Below are 24,729 nucleotides of genomic sequence, written 5' to 3'. Positions count from 1 at the left end.
CCTCTCCAGGTAGGTTCATTTTATTTGACTTGGTCATTTGATTCTAAATGACCCTCCCTCATTATTTATTTGTTTGTTTGTTTGTTTGTTTATTTATTTATTAGGTGAGGCAATTGGGGTTAAGTGACTTGCCCAGGATCACACAGCTAGTAAGTGTCAAGTGTCTGAAGCCGGATTTGAACTCAGGTCCTCCTGAATCCAGGGCTGGTGCTCTAACCACTGTACCACCTAGCTACCCCTCCCTCATTATTTATTGCAACACACAAGGGACAGTCTCTTACAAGGGCAGGGACCATCAAAATTCTTACATAGTTTTTGCAGGTGTTCTTTTGTAGACATCAGTCAAAATAGCCATTTCCCATCTGAAGTAACACTGCACAAACTGTCCGAAGTTCAGACTTGCCTGCTCCCATCCTCTTTGCCTCTATCCACCTGACAAATACAGGTGACAAATGCAGACCTGGGCAGTGTTCTTTTTTCCATCAGCTGCTTCCTTTCCTTTAAGTCACCTGACACTTACAACACTGTTATCTGATAAAATACCCTTTAAGTCCCAACTGCCCACACATTTATTACAAGTGCTCACTCAAGTCATCACACCCCTGGTACTGATTAACAGGGCCTGAACGGCAAGGAGGACAGCTTACCTGAAACATAACCAATAATCCTTTAGCAGGAACAAAAACTGCCACTACTAGAACTCTCGACGAGATGACTTTATGTGACAAAAATCATGTAAAGGATAAAAAAGTAGTTCTTATGAGGGAACTATTATTGTTTGCTAATATGTTGTGTTTTCATATTACTTTTATTTCCCAATCTTTTCTTCCCCTTCTCTCTCCCAGAGAGCCATCTTTATAACAAAGAAGAAAAAGAGAAAAAAAAATTCAACAAACCAATCAAGGCATTGACCACATCCAACATTATATCTGGTGTTCTATACCTATAGTCCCCCAGCTCTGCAAAGAAGGTAAAGAAAGGTCAGAGGTACATTCTCAAATCTCTTTTTGGGGGCCAAATTTGGTTATTATGATTTCACAGCATTCAATTTGATATTTTATTGGTTTTTTTCCACTAATGTTGCTGTAATTGTGTAAACTGTTTTCCTGATTCTGCTTACTTCACTTCCCATGCATCTCTGTATTCTTAATACACATTCTCTCTCTCTCTCTCTCTCTCTCTCTCTCTCTCTCTCTCTCTCTCTCTCTCTCTCTCTCTCTCTCTGTCTCTGTCTCTCTCTCTGTCTCTCCCTGTCTGTCTCTGTCTCTCCCTGTCTGTCTCTGTCTCTCTCTCTCTGTCTCCGTCTCTTTCTGTCTCTGTCTCTGTCTCTCTCTATCTGTCTCTGTCTCTCTCTCCCCCTGCCCCTTTTTACAGTATGGTAATATTCCATTACATTTGTATAGTGTAATTTGTTTAGTGATTCAGCAATTACAAAGGAATTTCTTTTAGGCATCATGGGTTGATCTAGGTTAGGTGTGCCAGCCAGAAAGTTCTGTCAGCACACCTTTATTACTTAAAGTGGGGGTGATGAGGAAAGAGAGGAGGGACAGCATGACAGTGCTGAAGGTATCTCTAAGGGTTAAGTAAGTTTCAGGTTTCTAATTTGCCTCCTTTCTGTTTTTAGTCCTAATTAGGTCAGCCAGTCACTTCAAGTCTAGCTGGCAGAGATTCATATAAATTCCCTTGTTCTGACCTTGGGGCCACTCTGAACTGGACTGGGACCCATCATCCACATGCCAGATTTTGCTCCCTCGACCTCTGACCCTTACCAAAGCAAATTGTGCCAGTAACATGCTGTAAGAAATCCAGCTCACATTTATATATGACTTTATGGTCAACAAAAGCACTTTCTCCAGAACAGCTGCTTCTCTTACCTCGTTTCAGCACCTCACATCGATAAATGCTCTACAACAACCCTATAAACATGTACAGGCCATACAAACATCATTCTTTTCATTTCGTAGATGAGGAAATTGTCTCGGGAGCAAAGTGATTTGCTATCTATCTATCTATCGATATAGATATAGATATCTACAGATAGATTGTGTGTGTGTGTATGTGTGTGTGTGTGCTGGTCTCTCACAGATATGGCCAGCCTTCCCTCAGCAGGCCAATGCTGAAATCATCACCGCAGGGCATGCTTATTGCTAATGGTGCAAGTGTTCCATAAGTTCCTTGGCAATCTATGTTGTCTCTAGGTTTACCAGGCACAGCTCTCACCCTCACCTACCCAAAGCAACAACAGATCACTCACTGCCGATATCACCTGGCCTTGTCTAGCTTCCTCCCTCCTTGATCAAGTTAAACCAAGGTCTGTTGGCTCTGCCCTTCCCCAGGGTTCTTACCAAATCTTCACTTGCTGTGCTGACTGCTGGGTCCGATCCAAGCCTCTTTGCTCCTTCCCACACTTTAAGCTGGGCCTCCTAGAAACATTAAGCAAGAAAGGGGAAAGTGAATGGGCCATGGAGCCTGGAAGGAGTTGAAGGTGGAAACAAATATATGGGTAGGAGGCACCATAGGAGTGGGATAAGGGGGCCAAACTACTGAGGGAAAAGAAAGGTAAGAAAAGTCAGTCTTTAGAGATGCTTTAGTCCAAAGCTTCTTAAACTGCGGTCTTAATCCCATACAAAGTTGTATAACTGAATGTGGGGGTCGTGAAAAATTTGGCAAGGGTAAAAAGTTATGTGATTTATATACCTATATACCTGGGGTCACATAAAAATTTCTCAGGCAAAAAAGGGTCACAAGTGGAAAAAGTTTGAGAAGCCCCGGGTGTCTCAGCCTACAAGGGCTGTCTCAGCCAATAGGCCCCAAGTAGCCCAGCCTGTCCCCCACATGTAGCCCTAACCAGGTTAAAATGTAATTGATAGAGGGCGGCTAGGTGGCGCAGTGGATAAAACACTAGCCTTGGATTCAGGAGGACCTGAGTTCAAATCCAGCCTTAGACACTTGACACTTACTAGCTGTGTGACCCTGGGCGAGTCATTTAACCCTCATTGCCCCTAAAAGAAATGTAATTGATAAATATTTTTTAAAATAAATAAAAATACAATTAAACGTAGATAACACAATATTTTTAAACTAAGTCACTATGCAGACTGCAGGGATTCTGATGTTCAGATCAGTGGGCCTCCCTTTCTATTTGAGTGTGGTGACAACACTGACCTAGTCCATCTCCTTCCTTTTATGGATAAAAAAAACTGAGGCCCAGAAGGCAAAGCTACTTCCTCAAGGCTGCTCATGGGAACCCTCTCCATCCCTGGCTCAGTTTGAGGATACTAGTTTAGGATCTTTTTATCAGGAAAAGATATCTCTTGATTGAGCTTTAGGGAATTAGTTATCTTAAAGCTGGGCTAAATCCTGAGCCTTTAGGTTGTTGTTTGACCTTCATTCTTTTTTTTTTCCATAAAAGTCTTTTATTATTTACCAGTTACATTATTTACCAGTTTCAACATTTTTTATAAGATTTCTACTTTCAAATTTTTCTCTCTCCCTCCCCTCTCTCCTCCCTCCCCAAGACAGCAAGCAATCTGATATAGGTCATATATGTACAATCACATATTTCTGAATTAGTCATGCTGTGAAAGAAGAATCAGAACAAAAAGGGAAAGCCTCAAAAAAGAAAAACAACAACCACAAAAACAATAGAAATAGTATGGTTCAATCTGTATCTAGATCCCACAGTTCTTTTTTTTCTGGATTTGGAGAACACTTTCCATCATGAGTCCTTTGGAACTATCTTGGACCATTGTATTGCTGAGAAGAGTCAAGTCTATCACAGTTGATCAAAACACAATGTTGTTGATAATGAGTACATTGTTCTCCTGGTTCTGCTCATCTTACTCAGTATCAGTTCATGTAAGTCCTACTAGGTTTCTCTTAAATCTGCCTGCACATCGTTTCTTACAGCACAATAGTATTCCATTACGTTCATATACCACAACTTGTTCAACCATTCCCCAGTTGATGGGCAACCCCTCAATTTCCAATTCCTTGCCACCACAAAAAGAGCAGCTATAAATATTTTTGTCCATGTGGGTCCTTTTCCCTTTTTCATGATCTCCCTGGGGAAAAGATCTAGTTGTGGTATTTCTGGGTTAAAGGGTATGCACAGCTTTATAGCCCTTTGGGCATAGTTCCAAATTGCTCTCCAGAATGGTTGGATCAGTTCACAGCTCCACCAACAATGTATTAGTGTTCCAATTTTTCCACAGCTTCTCCAACATTTATTATTTTCCTTTTTTGTCATATTAGCCAATCTGATAGGTGTCAGATGGTACCTCAAAATTTTTTTGATTTGCATTTCTCTAATCAATAGTGATTTAGAGCATTTTTTTCATATGGCACTAGATAGCTTTGATTTCTTCATCAGAAAACTGCCTATTCATATCCTTTGACCATTTCTCAATTGGGGAATGACTTGGATTCTTATAAATTTGATTTAGTTCCCAATATATTTTAGAAATGAGGCCTTTATCAGAAATACTGGCTATAAAAATTGTTTCCCAGCTTTCTGCCTCCCTTCTAATTTTGGATGCATTGCTTCTGTTTGTATAAAACCTTTTTAATTTAATGTAATCAAAATCATCCATTTTGCATTTCATAATATTCTCTATCTTTTGTTTGGTCATAAATTATTCTCCTTTCCATAAATCTGAGTTGACCTTCATTCTTGAAAAGGACCAATGATATCACAAGGGTGATGTCTTGACTTGCACATGAATTGTATTTAAGTGAGGCAGAGCCTCATTCTCTCCTCCAGAGTCATCCCAGTCTACTGGCAAGACAAAAGTCAAGATAACTGGCAATGACCTAGGATGTAGTGGGAGACCTTGGCCTTTTTAAGCTAAGGTATTTCCCAGGTCTGTTTTTCTGAGGCAACCCCCATTCAGTGACTAAGGACTAGGTAAGAATTGAGGCAAAATATGGCCTAGTTTGTCATCACAAAAGAATCAGTCTGAGAGGGGAATACCCTCAGAGTTTCTGGCCAGAACAGAAACAATTGCTATTTACACTCTGAGCCATCAGAACTCAAACAGGGAGCAAAAGAGGCTTGGGCTGCCACTCAATGAAAGGCAGAATGATTTGGGTTTTAAAATGTAGTCACATAGCTCTATTTGAATCACAACGGGCTTTTTCAAAACCTGTTTTTTCAGAGCTATAGTTCAAGAAATCATCAATGAGAACTGCACAAGATCAAGAGTTAATTGTCCCAGCTTTTTGAAAAAATATATAAATAAATAGGAAATTTCAAAAAATCTAACCCCCAAAATATCTTACAAAATATAAGCAACCAAAAATTATATTCCTTTGAAGATGAGGAGGAGGAAAGGGTGAGAAAGAGAGAGAAGAAGGAGAAGGAGGAGGAGGTAAAAGAAGAAAGAGGAGGAGGAAAAGTGTCATGGGGGAAAGAGGTGGTGTGGGGGTTCTTAGGTATTTCTCTTTAAAGAATTACAACTTTTGAACATGATCCAATTAGAATTTATTTGTGTGCTTAGAGAAAGTGACCAAGGGAGAGGAGATATCTTAGAGACATCTTGCTCCTCCAACAGAAGAAAGGCAAAAGCTTTTATAAAGGATGGATGGTTGGGGAATAGATGGGGTGACCACCTGACTATGGAAAGTTCCCTTTGGGTATGGGGTGGGGGAAAGAGAGTTAGGGAGAATTTTCTTTTGGAATGATAGTTTTGACCTCTGGAGTTAACTCTGTCTTTTAGCTCAGGTAGTAGCCGCATCCAACTGACTATCCTGCTATAGAATTTAATCTACCCTTACTTCTTAGGTGTGTCTGTCCTGATAACTAGTTGGCCAGTTTAAACTTTAATAGTCCCTTAGTTCCTCTATATGTCTCATCCCCATATCAAGGAGGAAAAGAAGAAGAAAATAATGATGACAATGACAATAACATTGTCCAACTAGAACTTCAAGTTGGGTTCCCAGAGGGAAGCTACTACTGATCACAGATTGTTGTTTATCCCTCATTCTCAAAGAGGACCAATGACATCATGAGGGTAATGTCATGACTTGCACATGAATTGGATTTAAGTGAAGCAGAGGTGCACAAAGTCATCAGCCTCACTCTCTCCTCCAGAGTCATTGGAATCCAGTGGTAAGACAAAAGTTGAGATGACTCAAGTCTTGGGGCAGCTAGGTGGTGCAGTGGATAGAGCACTAGCCCTGGATTCAGGAGTACCTGAGTTCAAATCCGGACTCAGACACTTGACACTTACTAGCTGTGTGACCCTGGGCAAGTCACTTAACCCCCATTGCCCCCCCCCAAAGATGACTCAAGTCTTTAGGTAACAAGTTAGATACTTGCAACCTCTTCTCATGCCTGACATTTGCAATAACCCTTAAAGTACTGGGTTCATTATTCTGATCACTCTTCTGACCTCTCTCAAAGGCATTAGAGGCAGGATGGTGCAGTGGATAGAGAGATCACCTAAGAGCCAGATGTCTGGTCCTGCCTCTGACATTTATTGGCAATATTGGCTTTGGACATTATCATGTTTAACTTTCAGGACCCCATGCCTCTCTAAGGCTATAATTTGCAGAGATGCTGATCTGAACCAGAAGAAGGAGTTTCCTCAATAGGAGTTCCCAAACCATTGAAATAATAAGTTCATTTTAAAATAGCATCGGGAGAATACAAGCTTCATGCTTGTAAGGATCTACAGCCTAGACTGGCCCACCTCTGTTCTGCTATTTTCTTCAGCATTCCTTTTCACTCCCACCACTCCCTACAAGTACAACAGTTTCACAGATTTTTTTTTCATTCCTACCCATGCCAACCCCATAATTTGGCTATTTTCCCCAACTTCTTACATAGATACTTACATAGATAGATTAGGAAAATAACAGGGCCATATGAGAAGGAGAAAAAACAGATTAGTGAGGAAAACTTTTTGTGGTCTACAAAGCAAAAGGTTCATTTTTTTCTCTTTAATTTCCTCTTTTACACAGAGTATGGGGTGATCTTTCCCCAGTGAGAAATATTCTTGCATCTTCACCTGATAAACTGAAAACCTCCTCTCTTTTTCAGTAAGTGTCTCTGGGGAAGGGTCAGTGGTAATGCTTACCTGCAGACTATGCTATTATATCCCACCTATTTCTCTATATACAGGGAATCATTTTCATAATCTAAGGAAAGCTCCAAAGGGTAAAACTAAGCTGAACTGGGTAGAATTCAGTTTAACAAAAGACAAATGAGACACGATCTCTTTCCTCAAGGAATTTAAGAATTTCTAGAGTACATAAGGCATATACAAATAAATACAAAGCTGAATGGGAGAGTACTATTATATTAATACAAGCAAAGTACTATGGGCACCTAGAAGAGGGAGAGATTAAGGTCATGGGAGCTGGAGCTGGAAGGGCCTTTAGTAATTATCCTGCCCATTATTCTAGCAGAAGCATGCAGGGAGGAGGGGGCATTTGAGCTGGGCCTTGAAGGTTGGATAAGATTTCCACAGGCAGAAGTGGACAGGAAAGACATTTTAGGTGGAGGGTATAGGGTGAACCACATCCTGCAAGTGGAAAGGGCAGATTCAAGCTCAATCTAAAGGACTTTTCAGGAAACAATAGAATAATAAGAATGGGGGGCAGCTAGGTGGCGCAGTGGATAGAGCACCGGCCCTGGATTCAGGAGTACCTGAGTTCAAATCTGGCCTCAGACACTTAACACTTACTAGCTGTGTGACCCTGGGCAAGTCACTTATACCCAACTGCCTCACTAAAAAAAAGAAGAAGAAGAAGAAGAAGAAGAAGAAGAAGAAGAAGAAGAAGAAGAAGAAGAACGGGCAATTTGAAGTTACTTTTGACAGTGTTCAATTCACTAAGGTCTAGCTGGGACTGTCAGACTCAAAACTATGGATTTCAGATTCTTCCTAGAAAAGAGATCCAGGGAAATAGACTAAATTAGGGAAAATCTGATTATACTTTGACTTTTTGGGGGGGATGAATATCTGGTTTGGATCCCTTGACCTAGATTCAAATATTGGTAATGTAATTGTCTTTGAGGCTAGTCTTAGAAATAAAAAGAAAACAAATGTAGACACTTTTATCTAAATATGATATGAAGTACTGTTTTTACAGTGGTTAAAGATTTGTGTAGGCATAAGAATAAATACACCTCAGCAGCAGGCTATCCCACTTAAAAACCAACACAGTGGCATTGTTCTTCATCCTCAGAAATGACGCAATGTACAAACACACCCTGGGAAAGGTCATGGCTGCTTAAACGTTTAAAACCCCTGAGCAGGAGGAGAATTCTCACAATTGCATTAGGAGTCAGGCTAAGGTATTTTTGAATCATCTCTTCTCTTGCAGATTTTTTTTTTTTTTTGCACGAGATTTCTCCAAGTACAGTACTAAAGGGGAAAAACACCACCACCAATTCTTGAGATTACCTATTCCAGTGCTTGTGGAAGCTCTAGCTCAGGTGAGACTTTATTTGTTTCAAATTCTGGTCCGCAGAACCATGGAATTAACCCCCTTGGGTCAGTTGGGATGATCAGGAGAAATGTTAGAATGCAGAAGGAATCTTGAAAGTAATCTGGAGCAATCTGTTTTATGGAGAAGGAATCTTGTAGTTCTTTTCAGAGACAACAGTATCAGTTTGGAAAATAGGAGTGTTCCTCTTCAAAACCACACTGCTCTGGAAACCAAATTCAATTTTTATGAAAGCTATATCCATCCTAGAGAATGCTTGCCTATATGTAGATGGGGCTGTTTCCCTAGCAAGACATGTTGCCTTAAAAAAAAAAAAAAGACCAAAAAACCCTGCTTTCTGAAAGTTGGCTTGATGAGCACATCTTGCTTTAATAGTAATAGTTGGCATTTTTTATATCTCTTTAGGATTTGTAAAGCACATTTTAGGGTATCTCATTTGATCCTTACACAAAATATGTGCTCTGGAAAAGCTATATATATATATATATATATATATATATATATATATATATATATATACACACATATATATATTATATAGCTATTATACCTTTAGAAATCCATATTTTAAATGTATAAGGGGAGCTCCCTACTTAAGGGAATTCGGGGATCAATGCTCTGTAAAGTGAAAGTTCTTTTCAAGTAAAGTGAATAATTACCCTGTCTATTTATCTATTTAGGAAAGCTAGAGTTTCTCATATTTGTGTTGAAGGCTGATAAGCTGCCTCTAACAGACCTGCTCTTCCCACCCCATCCCCCACCTTCTGTAAAGCTTTTCATCTGTCACATGATTCCGCAGAAAGCACCTCTGTCCAGGGTGTTTTACTGGGTGACAAGCTTGAGATCTAGTCACGTAGGCTTCTTGGGACTCATTTGTTCAAATATACTTTTAAACTGTAATGTTCTAGGGGCAGCTAGGAGGGCTGGGAGGGTGAAGTAGGAAGACATCAGGGATAGATAGAGCACGGGCCCTGGAGTCAGGGGGACCTGAGTTCAAATCCGGCCTCAGACACTTAACACTTACTAGCTCTGTGACCCTGGGCAAGTCACTTAACCCCCATTGCCCCGCAAAAAACCCAAACCAAACCAAAACCAAAACAACAACAACAAAAAAACTATAATGTTCTGCTTTATACCAAAGCATGACTATCATTATGGCTAGGTTGCAAGCTCCTAAAGATGAACTGGAGTTAGGTCAGATCTGTAGCATAAGAGGAAGAAGACCCTGCTTGCTTAGATGCTACTTTCAGCCAGGGCTACATCTTTGGAAATGAGAGCAGCTGAACTCTCCAGGCTTCATTGGGATTGCAGCTACCAGGCCATGGTGTAGGGTAGGGTTCTTGGAAAGAGAAGGGAGGGATCTGCAAGTATTATCTCTTTCAGCTTTCTAGTTGGTGGCATGAGCAAGGAGGGCTGGGTGGGTGAGTGTGTGTGCATGTGTGTTCGTGTGTGCGTGTGGGTGCGCATATGAGCAGGAGAGTTTTTGTGATTATAGGCTACAAATAGAAGCAAAATGTACGTACTGACCTGGAAGTTGCTTCACTGTGCCCTACTGCTCAAGATGCCTTTTCTCTTCTTAAGTCAAAGTCTGGCAAATAAGAATCTGACTAAGGTAAAAGAGTGTTAAGAGGAGAGTAGCCCTGGGTGTCCAGGTGAGGATTAGGAGGCTGAAGGTTGAGCCTGAAAATGAGGTTTGGAAGGGACATGAGAAGGATATAGGGAGTCGCTGCCTTTTGTGGGCAGAGCCAGAAGCAATGGTCCCTGATGTCTTCCTTCTTCCCCCAAACCCATTCCTGTTAAAGGTCAAGGGCACATCTTCCCCATTCCCTAACCCCCCACCTCCCACCTAGTTGATAAATGCTGAGTAAACCCAGAGGATCAGGTGTTAAATGACCTTCCCAAGGTCAGTTAGCCTATTTTTCAGGAGTGGGATTTGAACCCAGGTTTCTACTAACTCCACATCCAACAGTGTTTTGATTAAGCCACATAACTCTTAGGGTGGAGACAGTGGTCCTTCAGCTGAAATAGTATCATAGATTTGGACAAAAGAGATCTTAAATATCTAGTCCAATCACCTCATGTTACAGATAAGGAAACTGAGGCCCAGGAAGTTGAAAGGACTTGCCCAAGAGGACACAGGTGGTAAGTAGCAGAGCTGGGATTCAAACCCAGGTATTCTGACTCCAAATCCAACATCCTTTCTACTACATTCCATTCCAGCAAAAGCCTTTTGCCACTTTTTTATGTTTTCTTTCTCAATGTGGTAGTAAAATAGAACATCAGTTCTTTTATAGGCATTGATTGTCTTCTAGATCTGGTAATAGAATAGAACATCGGTTCTTTTATAGGCATTGATTGTCCTCTAGATCTGGTAATAGAATAGAACATCGGTTCTTTTATAGGCATTGATTGTCTTCTAGATCTGGTAATAGAATAGAACATCGGTTCTTTTATAGGCATTGATTGTCCTCTAGATCTGGTAATAGAATAGAACATCGGTTCTTTTATAGGCATTGATTGTCTTCTAGATCTGGTAATAGAATAGAACATCAATTCTTTCATAGGCATTGATTATCCTCTAGATCTGGTAATAGAATAGAACATCAGTTCTTTTATAGGCATTGATTGTCTTCTAGATCTGGTAATAGAATAGAACATCAGTTCTTTTATAGGCATTGATTGTCTTCTAGATCTGGTAATAGAATAGAACATCAATTCTTTCATAGGCATTATCTTCACAATCAGTTCCTATGAATGTTGGTAGAAATTTACATAGTGGAAGGACCAGGAACCTTAGTTTTCCCCTTTGGACTCAGGAAAGACATAAAAAATCTGAAGAGAAAAGGGCTTCCCTGCCCACTTTAATGGCAGATTCCTAGACAAGAAGCCGGAGTCCCATCTGATGAGAAGGTTTTACGAGTCTGTTAAGTTCAAAGTCTACAACTTTGAAAAATGTGAGAACTGTGATCAACACAATGACCATCCATGATTCCACGGGACTGATGATGAAGCATATTATTTACCTCTTGACAGAGAAGCGATGGACTCAAGTTGAAGAAAGAGATGCATAGTTTTTGGGCACAGCCAATAAGGGAATTTGTTTAGCTTGACTAAGCGTGTGTTACAAGGAGTTTTTTTTTTCTTTTTCTCATTGAAGTGGGATGTGGGGGAGGTTGAGAAAATAGATTTCTGTTCGTTGGAAAAAAATTAATTGAAAAAATTCAAAGCCTATTCTTGAGCCTGACAACTAAGATCTACGGCATCTCTCTTTGTAGAATCAGCTAGCGAGCTAAACATTCACTAAGCAGTGCTCTCTAGATTAGGCACTTAGTATTCATTGAATGAATCACATGTTAAGTCATTTGATTCTCACAATAGCCCTGAAGTTGGTGCTATTATTATCCCAGTCTTACAGATGAGGACACTGAGATACAGAAAGGTGACTTGCCTGGGCTCACAAGTGTTTAAGCCAGCATTCAAACTCAGATCTTCAGAATGAATGATTTTAGTCACTACTCTGGTACTGGTGAGTTGAGACTGACACCTGTCTGCGTGGGATCTGGAGGTAGAATAAAGCATCCTATCTATTTCTCCTCCACATCTCATCTGTGCTGTTGCTATTCATCAGTCTGTATCTTGAGTCCAAAGTTGGCATGTGGGAGTCAACTTCACTAATTATAGACTCTTCCATAGAGGTTACAGAACGACCATGATGAAGTTAATACTATCACTCCTTTCCCTGGCTAATCTGCTGCAAGTAGTTCTGTGCCTGAGAATCGCCGCTTTCAACATTAGGAGCTTTGGTGAGACCAAGATGTCTAATAACACCATTTCTGACTATATTGTGATGGTAAGTCCTGGGTGGCCTGGGGGAGCCGCAGTCACCAGAATTGATCTTGAGTTGAGGAAGACTTGGGGAATAGACAGGGTATGCCGGAGCCAGTTCTGAGCTGATTACTAAATTTTCATTGTGAACATTTATACTTTGGAAATGGTCAAATGCTACAAATCAGGGCTTAATTTGTTGTTTTGTTGATTGTCTAGACTTAGGAAAGATGATGGAGATGGTGTCAATAATGCATATTAAACTTGAAAGTGTGTCATGCATGCCTTTTTCTCCTGAGAACCAGTTGTTAAACATTTACCAGCACAGCCTTTTAGTGTATTTTGAAAGTAATCATGAGATTTCCAACTTGGATGGTTGTCTGAAGGAAGGGATCACCCAGCTCCCTTTTACCTACTCCAACAAAATCCTGCAGTTTGCATCAGACCAAACAATTAGATAAATGCATTAAATAAAGAACTCTAAGGAGAAACTACAGTGACTTATTCTGTCCAAAAATTGCACAAGGAGCCAGTCAAGAGCTTGAGGGAAATAAAGGGGGATGCCATCCAAGCCCAGTAGGATAGCCTCCCAGCAGCCAGAGAGGCCAGGAGCTCATGGAACCTAATCGGTCCCAAGGCAGCAAGACCAGAGCACCACCATGTCACTAGAGGATCCCTGAGGAAGGAGGTTACCCATCTCCTGACAGAGTGGATATGAGCACAAAGGGCAGAAAGAGACTTCCGTTTTTAGACATTTCCACAGTGTTTGTTTTGCTCAACTACACTTACCTCTTAAAGAGTTCTCCCCACTCCCTTCTTTGCCCATTAACTGAGGGAGGGAGTTTTTTAGGAAGGAGGATTAATAAGAGTGATGCCCTCCAAAAAAGAGGGTCATGGAAACATTTAAAAAATTATATAGAAGAAAACAGAAGGAAGTACAGACAAGCAGGACAGTTTTGAAAGTAATATACTAAAAAAAAAGCAAGTGGTATGAAAGGGAGATTTGTTTAAGATAGAATTCATTCTGGCAGATGGAAATATAAGGATGGAAATACAAATAGAGAAGTAACCCTGCCTACTGGGTGAATTGACTGATGGTTCTGTACTGGCTTTGAGATATTTGCTAGCATGCAATCTAAAATTGAAAGGAGCTAGGATTCTTCTTGTAGTCTCACAGAGTAAAAATCCAACTCCAGGGAGTCCTTCAGGCTTTGCCATTGTGGGGAACCTGAGAAGCATGAGGAAGCCTGGGGAAGAATGCTTTGGGGATGAATGGGGGTCTGGGGAGGCCACCTGCAGTACAGAGACAAGTCTACCAGCTCCTCCTTACTCAGAAATTCACTGTTCAAAGTAAAGAGCCTTTCTTTCCTCACTTGCAGATCTTGAATCAGTACGATATTGCCTTGGTCCAGGAGGTGAGGGACAGCCATCTGACAGCTGTGGGGAAACTGATGGATAAACTCAACAGGTAGGTCATTGCGCTGGGCTGTCCTATCTAGAAAGAAGACGATGATTAGTTATCCCAAGATGTGAAAGAGGAGAGCTGCCAGGGAGAAATCCTGGGCTGGAAACCCAGACCATGATGAGATTGAGAAGGGCTATGACAAGGAGGGTTGAGACAGGCCTGACAGTAAAAACATAAACTTTTGGGATGAGCCCAAGGATACTTAGGGTTCGAACAAGTTCTTTTCCCATTAATACAAGATACAGTGACCACCACACCCTCCAGTACCAGGTAAACATCTAGAAAGAAAATGTGGAAGGTAGGGTATAGTTAAGTGAGATGGGACATCATTGGCCCCATCTTCATTTAGGTCCCTCTAGTTACAGGAATAAAATGTTTAACTTTTCATTTCTTTTCAGAGACTCACCAAATGCCTATCATTTTGTGGTCAGTGAGCCTCTAGGGCGGAGCACTTATAAAGAACGCTATCTCTTTGTATTCAGGTAATAACCCCAGATTGGGAGAGGAAACAAAGGTAGCTTCTCTTGGAAAGAAAAATAAAGGACTGAGATCTTTAATCACAAGGATTTACTCCTTGTAAGGGTGGAATGGTAACAGACAGCAATTGTGTCAGGTGGAATTCTACCTATAAGCAAAGAAATTGGATGAAAGGAACCTTGCTACTCTCCCTGCCCCCCCTCCAACCCAGGATCCTATTGATCTACCAAGACCTAATTAGGGTTTCAGCATCACTGTCAGAAGAAGTGGGGAGACACTGGTGGACCAGTTTCACATAAAGACAGGAACCAGAACTAAGAATAATCAAGAATCAGATCAAGGACCAGCCAGAGTCCTTGATGATAGTGTTAACTATCACTAGTAGGGCCAGATTCAGAATCCAGAGCAGGAGATGCAGGGTAACTGAGACCTGAACCTAAAATCCAAAGCCAGGATGAGAAGGCAAGCAGGGCAAACTGCAGACATCACTAGGGGCCTAACCCTCCAAGGCCAGGATTAAACCAATAAAGGTCTGTAGGCTTCCACTTTCTTATCTGAGCATCTTGATTGAATAGTCTTAGTTCTCTAGGAGAGCCACTTTAGAAAGGAGGGATTAGAAGGGCTAAAAGCTCATCTCTGATTTTGGAAGTTAGGACCAAGGACCAGGCAAAAGCTGAGAAATTCATCTATTTACTCATTCTCTCCTTTCCTTCATGCTTTCCCCAACACCCTCCACTCCAGCTAGGGAAGAAAACATCCACCACTCTCTTAAGCTCATTCTCTGCCTGAATTCTCCCCCTGCAGACCCGACAAAGTGTCTGTCCTAGACAGCTATTACTATGACGATGGCTGTGAGCCCTGTGGAAATGACACCTTCAGCCGGGAGCCTGCCATTGTCAAATTCTCCTCTCCAGCTACAGGCAAGAAGCACTGGAAGGAAAAAGACTTACCTGGTGTCCCAAAAGCCAACCTCCTCTAGGCTATTCCTGGGTCCTCCCACAGCCTGAGAAGAGCATCTTCTTTTCGGGGTTTTTCCCCATAACATCTCTTCCTTTACCCCTCATCTGCACTCCTACCCTCTCAGTAGGATAGGACTCAGCATGCTGGGAATGGGCAGGGGTTGTGAGGAAAGAGGACAGGGAGTGGGAAGGCATGGACAGAGGGACACAGGGACAAGCACTGACCATAGATGCTGCTGCTGCTTCCTCAGAGGTGAGAGAGTTTGTCATCGCGCCTCTGCATGCAGCCCCCAATGATGCTGTTACCGAGATTGATGCTCTCTACGATGTCTACTTAGATATCCGCCAAAAATGGAACACAGAGGTATGAGCCAGAGGACCTAAACACAGGCCTCATACACCTCTCACTTCTCCTCGGCCAGGCGAGGCATTTGGGGAGGTGACGAAGGGATGGTGTTCACTCCCATTTTTTTTTTTTTTATTATCCCACTTGAGAGGATTTGAACCCAGATTTCGCTTGCTTAGACGCCAGCTCTCTTATCCACTATGCCATCCTGGGCAAGCCCCTCAAATTTTCAGTGTAGTGGGCAACTCTGTAAGATTATAAATTGTAGAAAAGATACTACTCTGCCCTGGTGAAGGGAGTTTCTTTACTTGGGAGTTTCCTATACCAATGAAATTATAAGTCCAGTCCTGCTTCCTATATCTATCCCACCTAGCACCCTGTTTTTGATTCTGCCTCATCCTGACCCCTGAATGGCTGAGTCTCTACCCACATAGGCATGGTATCAATGGCTATAGACAAGTGAGTTTACAGCTGTTCACACTAGCTGAGCAAAGAGTGAAAAGGTAGCTGTCCTCTGTGTAGTCCTGTGTGTTTGAGGACTGTGGTAGACAGGCCCCTCAGCTTCAGAGCCCAACTGCTAACCTAGGGAACTAAGAAATTAAAATCATTGCTAGCTAACTCCCCTCACCTCAGTCTTTGGGAAGGAGAGAGAGAGAGAGAGAGAGGAAGGTCAGGGGAGATTGGAGGCGCCTGATTGACATCACCTACAGAATTGGAGCACAGTTCAATTTGCCCAAACTCAAGTGCTTTTCTAAAACTTAAAAAAAAAAAAAAAAGACAAACACCTGAAGGCATCAACAATAGGTTCAATCATTGACCTTGTACCAAAGAAAGTACTGGTTCTTTGGGATATGAAGAGAATTGTCCCTTTCATCCTCAAGGTTTGCCCAACCAAGGGAAGACTCTAAGAAGCAACCCCAGTGTGTCCTGATGACCTGATGGCTCTAAAAAGCATGATATTCTCCTTTTCATTCCCTTGATCCCACCCATGGAGGCTACAGAAGCAAAGCAGATGTGCTGACAGGACAATGGTGTCACTGCCTATGTGTGGCAGTTGTGTGCTGGTGGAGATGGAACATAACCATGCCCTCCTCTTACTGTCCTCAGTGGCTGTAAAGATGTCCTATACCTATTAGTATCCAATGACAGAAGCCTGATCAACACCCTACAGTAGTAAGGAGAAGGAAAAAAATTCAAGTCTCAACCTGAAGGTTTACCACCCAGAAACAGAGCCCTTCTCGCTAATGATGGCACTGTGCTCCACAGGACATTCTGTTCATGGGAGACTTCAATGCTGATTGCACCTATGTCACTCCTTCCCAATGGACATCTATCCGTCTGCGCACCAACCCTGCATTCCAGTGGCTAATCCCTGATACCACAGACACCACCGTGACGCCTACTGATTGTGCTTATGACAGGTAAAGTCAGTCCCTGGGCCGCTTGCTCAGGTGTGTTTGGGATCCTCTCATAAGTTTAGGGGCAGCTGGGCATGTAGATATCTATCTGGTTGTTCATGTTGATAAAGGAGTGCATTCGGAATAAGCACTGGCCAAGGGACAGATCCTGCATGCAGGTAGCTCACCTACGTTCTAGCCCTGACTTTGCCACTACTGTGTCATCTTCAGCAAATCAATTTCTCTCTCATGGCCCATTTACCTCACTTGTCAAATGAAATGGTTAGATTATGTGATATCTAAGGTCCCATCTAATGTTATATGCTTGAAATAAAGGCAGGCTACATTATCCAGGAGAGAGCGTGCTTGGGTCCAACTTCATAAACCATGGACCATGAGACCCGGGATAAGACACAACCTTTGTACCTTGTGCCTCTCCAAAAAATTCCACTCTTGGAACATGCATAATAAAGTATGCAAAATACATGCAGCACATAAGAAAAGAGGTATTAGGGATAAAAGGCATGCAATACATTTTTTAGATGGAGCCAAACTGTGATTTTTGAGTGAATAGCACCTAGTTCTTGTAAAATGAATATGTTGGCCGGAGGGGGCGGTGCAGCTAGGTGGTACAGTGGATAGAGCACCAGCCCTGGAGTCAGGAGTACCTGAGTTCAAATCCAGCCTCAGGCACTTGATACTTACTAGCTGTGTGACCCTGGGCAAGTCACTTAACCCCAATTGCCTCACCAAAAAACCCCCAAAAACAAACAAAAAATGAATATGTTGAACAATACAATCTCCAAGGTCTCTTTCAGTTCTAACATTTATAACTGAGGCTTAAAAACAAACACATAACCTGATTCTTAATCAGGATGAATGGAGTGTTTTGATTATTTTCAAACTTTCTTGGGTCACTCCATTTCACCACTGCTCTCTGAGGCAGACTGCTTCGTTTCCTACCTCCAGTCCAACATTACAAAGGATGGAAAGCTGGAGAGCTTTATCTCACATTCTATAACATGTCAAGAGGTAAGGGGGGAGTGTCTATGTGTGAGTGAGAGAGACAGACAGACAGACAGACAGACTCAGAGTCCTCTTAAAAACTTCAAGAGTTTTCAGGGTGGAAAAGTCTTCGACTGCCTTCACCTTTCTTATCTGACTGGCTCTTGTAATCCCAAGAATTCAGTCTCAAAGTGGTTGTCAAACTAGCCCTAGCTGGACAGGTGAAGGAAAAGCAGAATTGAGGACAGTTGCCAAGTTCCTGGGTACCCTCTCTGGACTGGTGGCAATTCAAGACTTCTGATATGAGGGGCAGCTAGGTGGTACAGTGGATAGAACACTGGCCCTGGATTCAGAAGGACCTGAGTTCAAATCCGGCCTCAGACACTTGATACTTACTAGTTGTGTGACCCCGGGCAAGTCACTTAACCCCAATTGCCTCACCAAAAAAAAAAAGACTTCTGATATGGATGCTGACCTGTCTGGGCAGGGTAACACCTTGTCTCTGGTTGACTCTCTGGTGCTAAACTTTATTGCTTGTTTTCAGCATGTTGCTTCTTCAGTCTCATCTTCAATAGAGACTATATATCATACGTATTTCCTAACTTTGTAGTTCCCATTTTAGCCCTTTCCAACTTCCCCTGAAGTTATAGAAACTAGCCTTGGTCCCAATCCAGTGCTCCAGTACTGATCCATTGGTCCTCCAGTACAGGCCCGAGGACCTAGTCCACACTGAGTATAAAAGGGAGCCTGTCCCTGGTTGTACAGTCTGTGTGCCTGTCATACCACTATGCTAACACTTGGCCTCTCATGGGACTATGAAATTTAAGGGGAGGCTTGACCTTTGAACCTTGGTGTGTTATAGGATTGTGGTCTCTGGAACTAAGCTACAAGGAGCCATTGTGCCTCAATCAGCCACCATATTTGATTTCCAGGAAGCATACAAACTGAGTCACGAAATGGTAAGTTTTTCTCATTCACTTTTTATCCTGTTTTGAATTGTGTAATTGAACATGAGCCTGCAATGATGGTTACTCCTTTTTAGCTAAGACCTGTAGTATCTGGCTCAAGATAAAGCATTCCCCTATCTTATGGGGATACTATAAAGGCCCTTCCTCAAAGACGGGTATTGATCAAAAGTGAAACAAACCTCTCAGCTGCTGATTAACTAATGCAATTCCTAGGCACAACAGCCACTTTTGCAGCTTCTTCCTTCCACTTTGGAATTGGAGACACACTCTAGTACTTGTGTTCACATCCCTGCATCTTTCCAATGAGACAAAAGCCTCCTTTAGGATCATCTAGCATTGTACCGTGGGTTTTTTTGCTTTTGTTTTTGGTTTTTTGGGCAGGGCAATGAGGGTTAAGTGACTTGCCCAGTCACACAGCTAGTAAGTGTCAAGTGTCTGAGACTGGATTTGAACTCAGGTCCTCCTGAATCCAAGGCCAGTGCTTTATCCACTGTACCAACTAGCTGCCCCCTGTACTGTTCTTTTTTTTTTTTTTGCGGGGCAATGAGGGTTAAGTGACTTGCCCAGGGTCACACAGCTAGTGTCAAGTGCCTGAGGCTGGATTTGAACTCAGGATCTCCTGAATCCAGGGCCGGTGCTTTATCCACTGTGCCACCTAGCTACCCCCTTGTACTGTGTTCTTAAAGGACTCAGGAATATCCGGCTTTAGTGGCTAAGTGAAGAGAGCAGGGGGCTCTTCGTTCTCATTTTGTTCCTTCTTTAACTCCTCAACCCCACAAATATGATGTTCCCAAGGATCAGGCCCTTTTTTCTACAGTCTCTTCCAAAGGACCTCTCTGATCTACTCTTCTCTCCCAGTCACCCAGCCTGGGCTCAGGTGGCAGCTCTCTTACCCATATTTATCCATATAACCTTGGGCAAATTAATTGGCCTGTTTTTTTTCAGCTGTTAAATGAGAAGTTTGGACTAGGTGACCAAAGGCCCCTTCTAGACATAAAATCCCAGTCTCTGGTGTTATCTTTGTGGATTGCCATCCATAGAGATTTATAATCTTTCATCTCTTTATAATTCATTACTATCACTAATGCCAAATGTTTTCCACATCTGTTCCTTTCCTTACTTTTCTTATTGTCACCACCCTAGTCTCAGTACCCACCTCTTCATACATAAATTAGTTGTACTCATTTCCTCCCTCCAAATGAATTCCTGCACATGATGTCATGGTCATTCCCCCCAAATAAGGATTTGATGTTACTCTGCATTCCACCTCAGAAAACTTATAGCAACTTCTACTGTAGGATCAAGTCCAGACTTCTTTTCCTAATATTTCACTGTCTACTACATCATACCCCCTCTGACCATGTTTACCTTCTGCTCTTATCTAACTCATCTCTTCAAGTCCCCACACTACACTTTCCCACTTTTGATCCTAGTGAATCATACCTGGAACGCTGTCTTCTCTCTGTACAGACGAGATATGGTTCTCTGGGCCCATATCATATTCATACTACTGTGAATAGTGCATATTGTTAATTATCTTTCCCAGGCTTAGGCTTCATTTCCCTAACTAGACTGTAAGCTTCTTGAGGACAAGAGTCACATCTGTAACATTTTCCTCTCCCCCACCCTGAAACTAAGAACACTGCCTTGAAAAGTGATGCTCTGTGTTAGTTAATGTTATGTTGTCACCGGTGTTGCATGGACCTAATTACCAGATGGTTTTTCTTTTGTTTAGGCTCTAGCCATCAGTGATCATTATCCCGTGGAGGTGACACTGAAGAAAGCCTGAATCTCCATGACGACCATATTCACCTAACTTCCTTACTTCATCTACTTCCCTACCTTTCTCTCTACTTAATAACCATCTCTAGCAAAAACGACAGCCAAAGTCACCAAAAGAACTGAAAATGAGGGCTGATGCCTTCTTTTGACCTCATCCCCCTCATACAGGCTCCTAAATGTCAACACGAAAAGTATTCTATCATTAGATTTGGACAAACTGGCTATAGGATCTGCTAAAGACACAGGTGTTCTCTCTGATTTAGTTACAAATGCTAACTACTACCTTCATGGACCTGAAAAAGACAACTATGTGTATTGGGTTTTAAAACTGATACTTGATCCCAGTCAGGGGCCTGAAAACACCCATTTCTGAGTTGTTACAGAACTAAAACACAGGTAATTACAAAGACCTTAAATGGAATCTAAGAAAGCCTTTGATCAAGTCCACAGCCATTGTTCCCAGGAGTGATGATATATCCCACAGCCATACTCACCCATCACTATGAAAGAGCCTGATCCTGGCCACTGTCCTCTCTCTATGTAGTCTCCTCCTATTAGAATATAAGCTCTACAGATTTCTCAGTACTCTTAGCATAATGCTTGACATGTAAGTGCTTAATAAATGCTTTTCATTCATTCGTTATTCCCTGTTCTTCAGCACCCATTAAAGTGGTTCAGAATGTAAGCACACAGTAGATTCTACTACTATTTGTTGATGTGCCAAGTGTTCACCAGTGTATCTGCTCTACTCTTGTCTCCATAAATGACTGTAATGGTCCTGATTACATTTTGATTATCTCTCGATTCACATGCACTTGTGTTTAAATCTCAATGCAACGTAATTATAAGTGATTAGAGAAGCATGAAATAAAGCTTTTAGATCAGAAATGGTCCTTTAAGCTCAGATTTTTTTTTTTTTGCAGCTTTTAACAAAGGAGTTTTCTAGTGTCTCTTTCTCTCTTCCCCTTTCATTTGACCTTATTTGGATGAAACTCATCTGTGATTAGAGCTTTAACCAGCACAGGATCATAAGGGTTTTACCCTACACCATTAAGTGGGTAGGGATGGGAGTAAGGAGAGACTGCCCTTTTCTCCTCCAAAGAACTCTCAATGCTTTGCCCCAGTGTCTCCATGTGGCAGATACAGCACCACTGAGGCACAACTGCCCACAGGCCAATCCCATCAACACTCCAACTTTCTCAGATTCTTGGGGTATAAGCTATCTCCCAATTCAAATGAACTTGTCCCAGGCAAAGGATTCCTAGTTATAGCTCTGGCTGTGACCTGGACAAATCCTGACTCCACCTAACAGAGGAGTTAATGGAAGGATTATACCAATGAAGAAACAACAGGATTAAACCCTCAAAAACTTTGAGAAAACTGGTTTCTCACCATGGCAAGCTTTGTATATACTCTAGAGATGTTCACATCTGCAACATAGAACAAGGCTGTCTTTTTGTGTCCCAGTGGTAGAGACAGAGGAGGTCTCACAAACTCAGAAAGACAATGTACTGGAGTAAGGAAGTTTAAAAAAAACCATTCAGATTGGCAAAAATGTATAACCAGTCATACCTGTGTTTGTACCTATGTATGTGCATATACAAATGTGTATATACATACATGTGCATATATGACAAATTTATTACTATACAGGCAATTGGCCTTATTGGACTCTCTGTGACTAAACTGCACATGCTTACTCCCAGAAAGACATCTTGCAAATATGCTACAAATGAGAAGGGGGATGGGGTAAGAGTATAGGGATGCTTCACTGTAAATTCCTTTCCCACTTCCAGGAAAACACAAACCATTTTCTTTCTTTTTGGGGTGGAGGGTGGACAGGGAGAAACAATGGGTTGACTGGAAGTATAATGGCCACTCAGGTATGATCCCACTACTAACTGGTGTGGGAGTTTTGACCTACTCTGTTTCTGACATGGGTCCCTCTGTAAGCAGCCTGGGGTCTGAGCCCCACAACCCCCCACCTCTTGGGGCTTACCATTTTGGTACCAAACACCCAATCGGTTTTAGCCTATTATAGCTAAGAACTCCTGAGCTCAAGTGATCCATGAGCCTCAGCTTCCCCAGCTACAGATGTGTTCTACCACATCCTATTTTCTACTGCTGGCAGATCACAAATATCACTTTAGCATAAAGACATTACTATTGTTATTATATCCTTGTTAAAATCTCCATCTTGTTGTTCTTGTTCAGCCATTTCAGTTGTGTCAGATTCTTTGTGATCCCATTTGGGATTTTCTTAGCAAAGATACTGGAGTAGTTTGCCATTTTTTTCCTAGCTCATTTTACAGATGAGAAAACTGAGGCAAATAGGGTTAAGAGACTTCCCTAAGGTCACACAGCTAATTAAGTGTCTAAGGCCAGATTCAAACTTAGGAAGATGAGTCTTCCTGACTCCAGGCTACACTCTATCCACTGCAACACCAAGTACCAAATGAGTATTAGCATATACATGTATCACAGTTAATTCAGGGCAAAGCAGAGGAATATCACAGAGGTTTTAAAAAACACTTTAATTTCCTTGAATAAGACAAAAAGGTATACATCTCTGATGTGTCCCTTTGTGTAAGCCAGTACTTCACAGTTCAAGTTTGCTTTTGTGTAATGGGAAGATTTCATGTTACTTTTTACTACAGGTCAGAGGAACTATGAATCGTAGATATTTCCATTCTTCCCCATTTACAGTAAAAACACATCCTCTGATGCCCCATATATCCAAAATGAATTCAGTTCCTTAAAGGACTATTAGAATTTGCCAGGAAGAGATTTCTGTCCTTTGAATACAGCTGCTGTCAGTATTTTTCAAGAACTTTGGTGAGAAGTTCATTCAAACGGCCCACCATTGGTCTAGGGTCATCATTCAGTCCTGCTGCTATCATGGCATTCTCATATATCTGCAAAGCAAAAGGAAAGGGAAGAAATGCACATCAATGTGTAGTAGAAAAAAGAGCCAAAAAGCCACAGGGCTCTGGTTCAGATGACAGCAGAAGAGGACTAGGCTATTCTGAGCCTTCAGGGCAACAAAGGGGTGTCTCTCTACTCTAATGCATGGCACTAAATACACTTTCTTCTTGACTGATGTTAAGTTTCAAAATGGGATTTAAGGGGAAAACACAAATGTCTCTGCAGCAACCATAACTCCTTGCACATCATCACCAAAAAGTATTTAGGCATTTTCTACAGTAAGCTGGGAAAGCTCCAGAAGCATCATGACAAGAGAAGGAAAAGGGGGGTTTCTTCCTGAAGGCAGGAGCCCAAGGTCCTGAGGACTCTTCCTCAGAAAGACATTCTCATACTCACCTGGTCGATGAGCAGCTGGGCCAGGTCAGGCTGACTCTCCCTCAAGTGATGCAGCTTCCTGATCAGAGGATGCCTGAAATGGAGGCCACTGTGGTGAGAACGTTCCCAGGACCAGCTCTTACTTTGACGATGCCTGGACTATACCCTAGATACCTAAAGCACCCTGCCCTGATACTGCTGCACCTTATTTTAAACAATGACATACAGGAAGAATTTTAGATTTTTAAAAACTATACTAAAGGAGCTCATCATGTAAAAAATTCCTATCATAAATCCTTTATAAAATCAAGAATCTTTTTGTAAAATAAATAATGATTCTAACTGACCTGCTTTAAAAGATGGATTTTCAAATATGGTTTGCTTAAAGTGGAGCACAACTATGTACATCAAGTCAATGAAGGTGATTATCAGTTTTCTAATAATTTTCAGAAGTTCTTGGTGAACTGTTTTGTGTTTCTTCATTACTTTTTTCTTTTTTGGGGGGGGGGGGGCTGCGGGGCAATGAGGATTAAGTGACTTGCCTGAAGTCACAAAGCTAGTAAGTGTCAAGTGTCTGAGGCTGGAATTGAACTCAGGTCCTCTTGAATCCAGGGCCAGAGCTTTATCCACTGCTCTACCTAGCTGCCCCCCAAAAGGCTACGTTTAAAGAAAGTTAATGTAAATATATTAATTTGGTGATTTCTCCTTATTGAGTTATTATGAACAATCTGAGATTCAATTTATCAAATGTGAA

General features: G+C 41.8%; 2 protein-coding genes across 3 annotated transcripts in view; one reads left to right on the top strand and one right to left on the bottom strand.

The window, feature by feature from the left end:
* Window positions 1-8,339: 8,339 nt before the first annotated feature.
* Window positions 8,340-21,484, top strand: DNASE1 (deoxyribonuclease 1). 2 transcript variants are annotated; one of them, XM_043977081.1, is made up of 9 exons: window positions 8,340-8,440; window positions 12,145-12,301; window positions 13,656-13,744; window positions 14,140-14,223; window positions 15,023-15,138; window positions 15,429-15,541; window positions 16,790-16,944; window positions 18,788-18,884; window positions 20,629-21,484. In XM_043977081.1, exons 2-9 carry the CDS (start codon window positions 12,161-12,163, stop codon window positions 20,680-20,682), a joined length of 849 nt encoding a protein of 282 aa, XP_043833016.1. In that variant the 5' UTR covers window positions 8,340-8,440; window positions 12,145-12,160; the 3' UTR covers window positions 20,683-21,484. The 2 variants fall into 2 exon arrangements, with proteins under 2 accessions (XP_043833016.1, XP_043833017.1); XM_043977082.1 differs by lacking the exon at window positions 8,340-8,440 and adding an exon at window positions 10,566-10,593.
* Window positions 21,485-23,190: 1,706 nt separating this feature from the next.
* Window positions 23,191-24,729, bottom strand: part of TRAP1 (TNF receptor associated protein 1) — a 75,623-nt gene continuing 74,084 nt past the window's right edge. Inside the window, exons 17-18 of the mRNA XM_043975257.1 lie at window positions 23,997-24,069; window positions 23,191-23,590 (exon numbers count right to left, since the gene is read on the bottom strand). Coding sequence (XP_043831192.1) covers window positions 23,489-23,590; window positions 23,997-24,069 — 175 coding nt within the window. The 3' untranslated portion in view covers window positions 23,191-23,488. The remainder of the gene's footprint in view (window positions 23,591-23,996; window positions 24,070-24,729) is intronic.

This window comes from Dromiciops gliroides, chromosome 1 (assembly GCF_019393635.1).
Source record: "Dromiciops gliroides isolate mDroGli1 chromosome 1, mDroGli1.pri, whole genome shotgun sequence".
NCBI classification, from domain to species: Eukaryota; Metazoa; Chordata; class Mammalia; order Microbiotheria; family Microbiotheriidae; genus Dromiciops; species Dromiciops gliroides.
The sequence above is the reverse complement of the archived record's forward strand: the minus strand, read 5'-3'. Positions and strand labels throughout refer to the sequence as shown.

What these genes read in the sequence shown, in the direction of transcription:
- DNASE1 (XM_043977081.1), top strand. Translation starts at nt 12,161, where the DNA reads ATGATGAAGTTAATACTATCACTCCTTTCCCTGGCTAATCTGCTGCAA. An exon ending in CTGATGGATAAACTCAACAG is followed by an intron (nt 13,745 to 14,139) that starts GTAGGTCATTGC and finishes ATTTCTTTTCAG; the next exon opens with AGACTCACCAAATGCCTATC. An exon ending in CGCTATCTCTTTGTATTCAG is followed by an intron (nt 14,224 to 15,022) that starts GTAATAACCCCA and finishes CTCCCCCTGCAG; the next exon opens with ACCCGACAAAGTGTCTGTCC.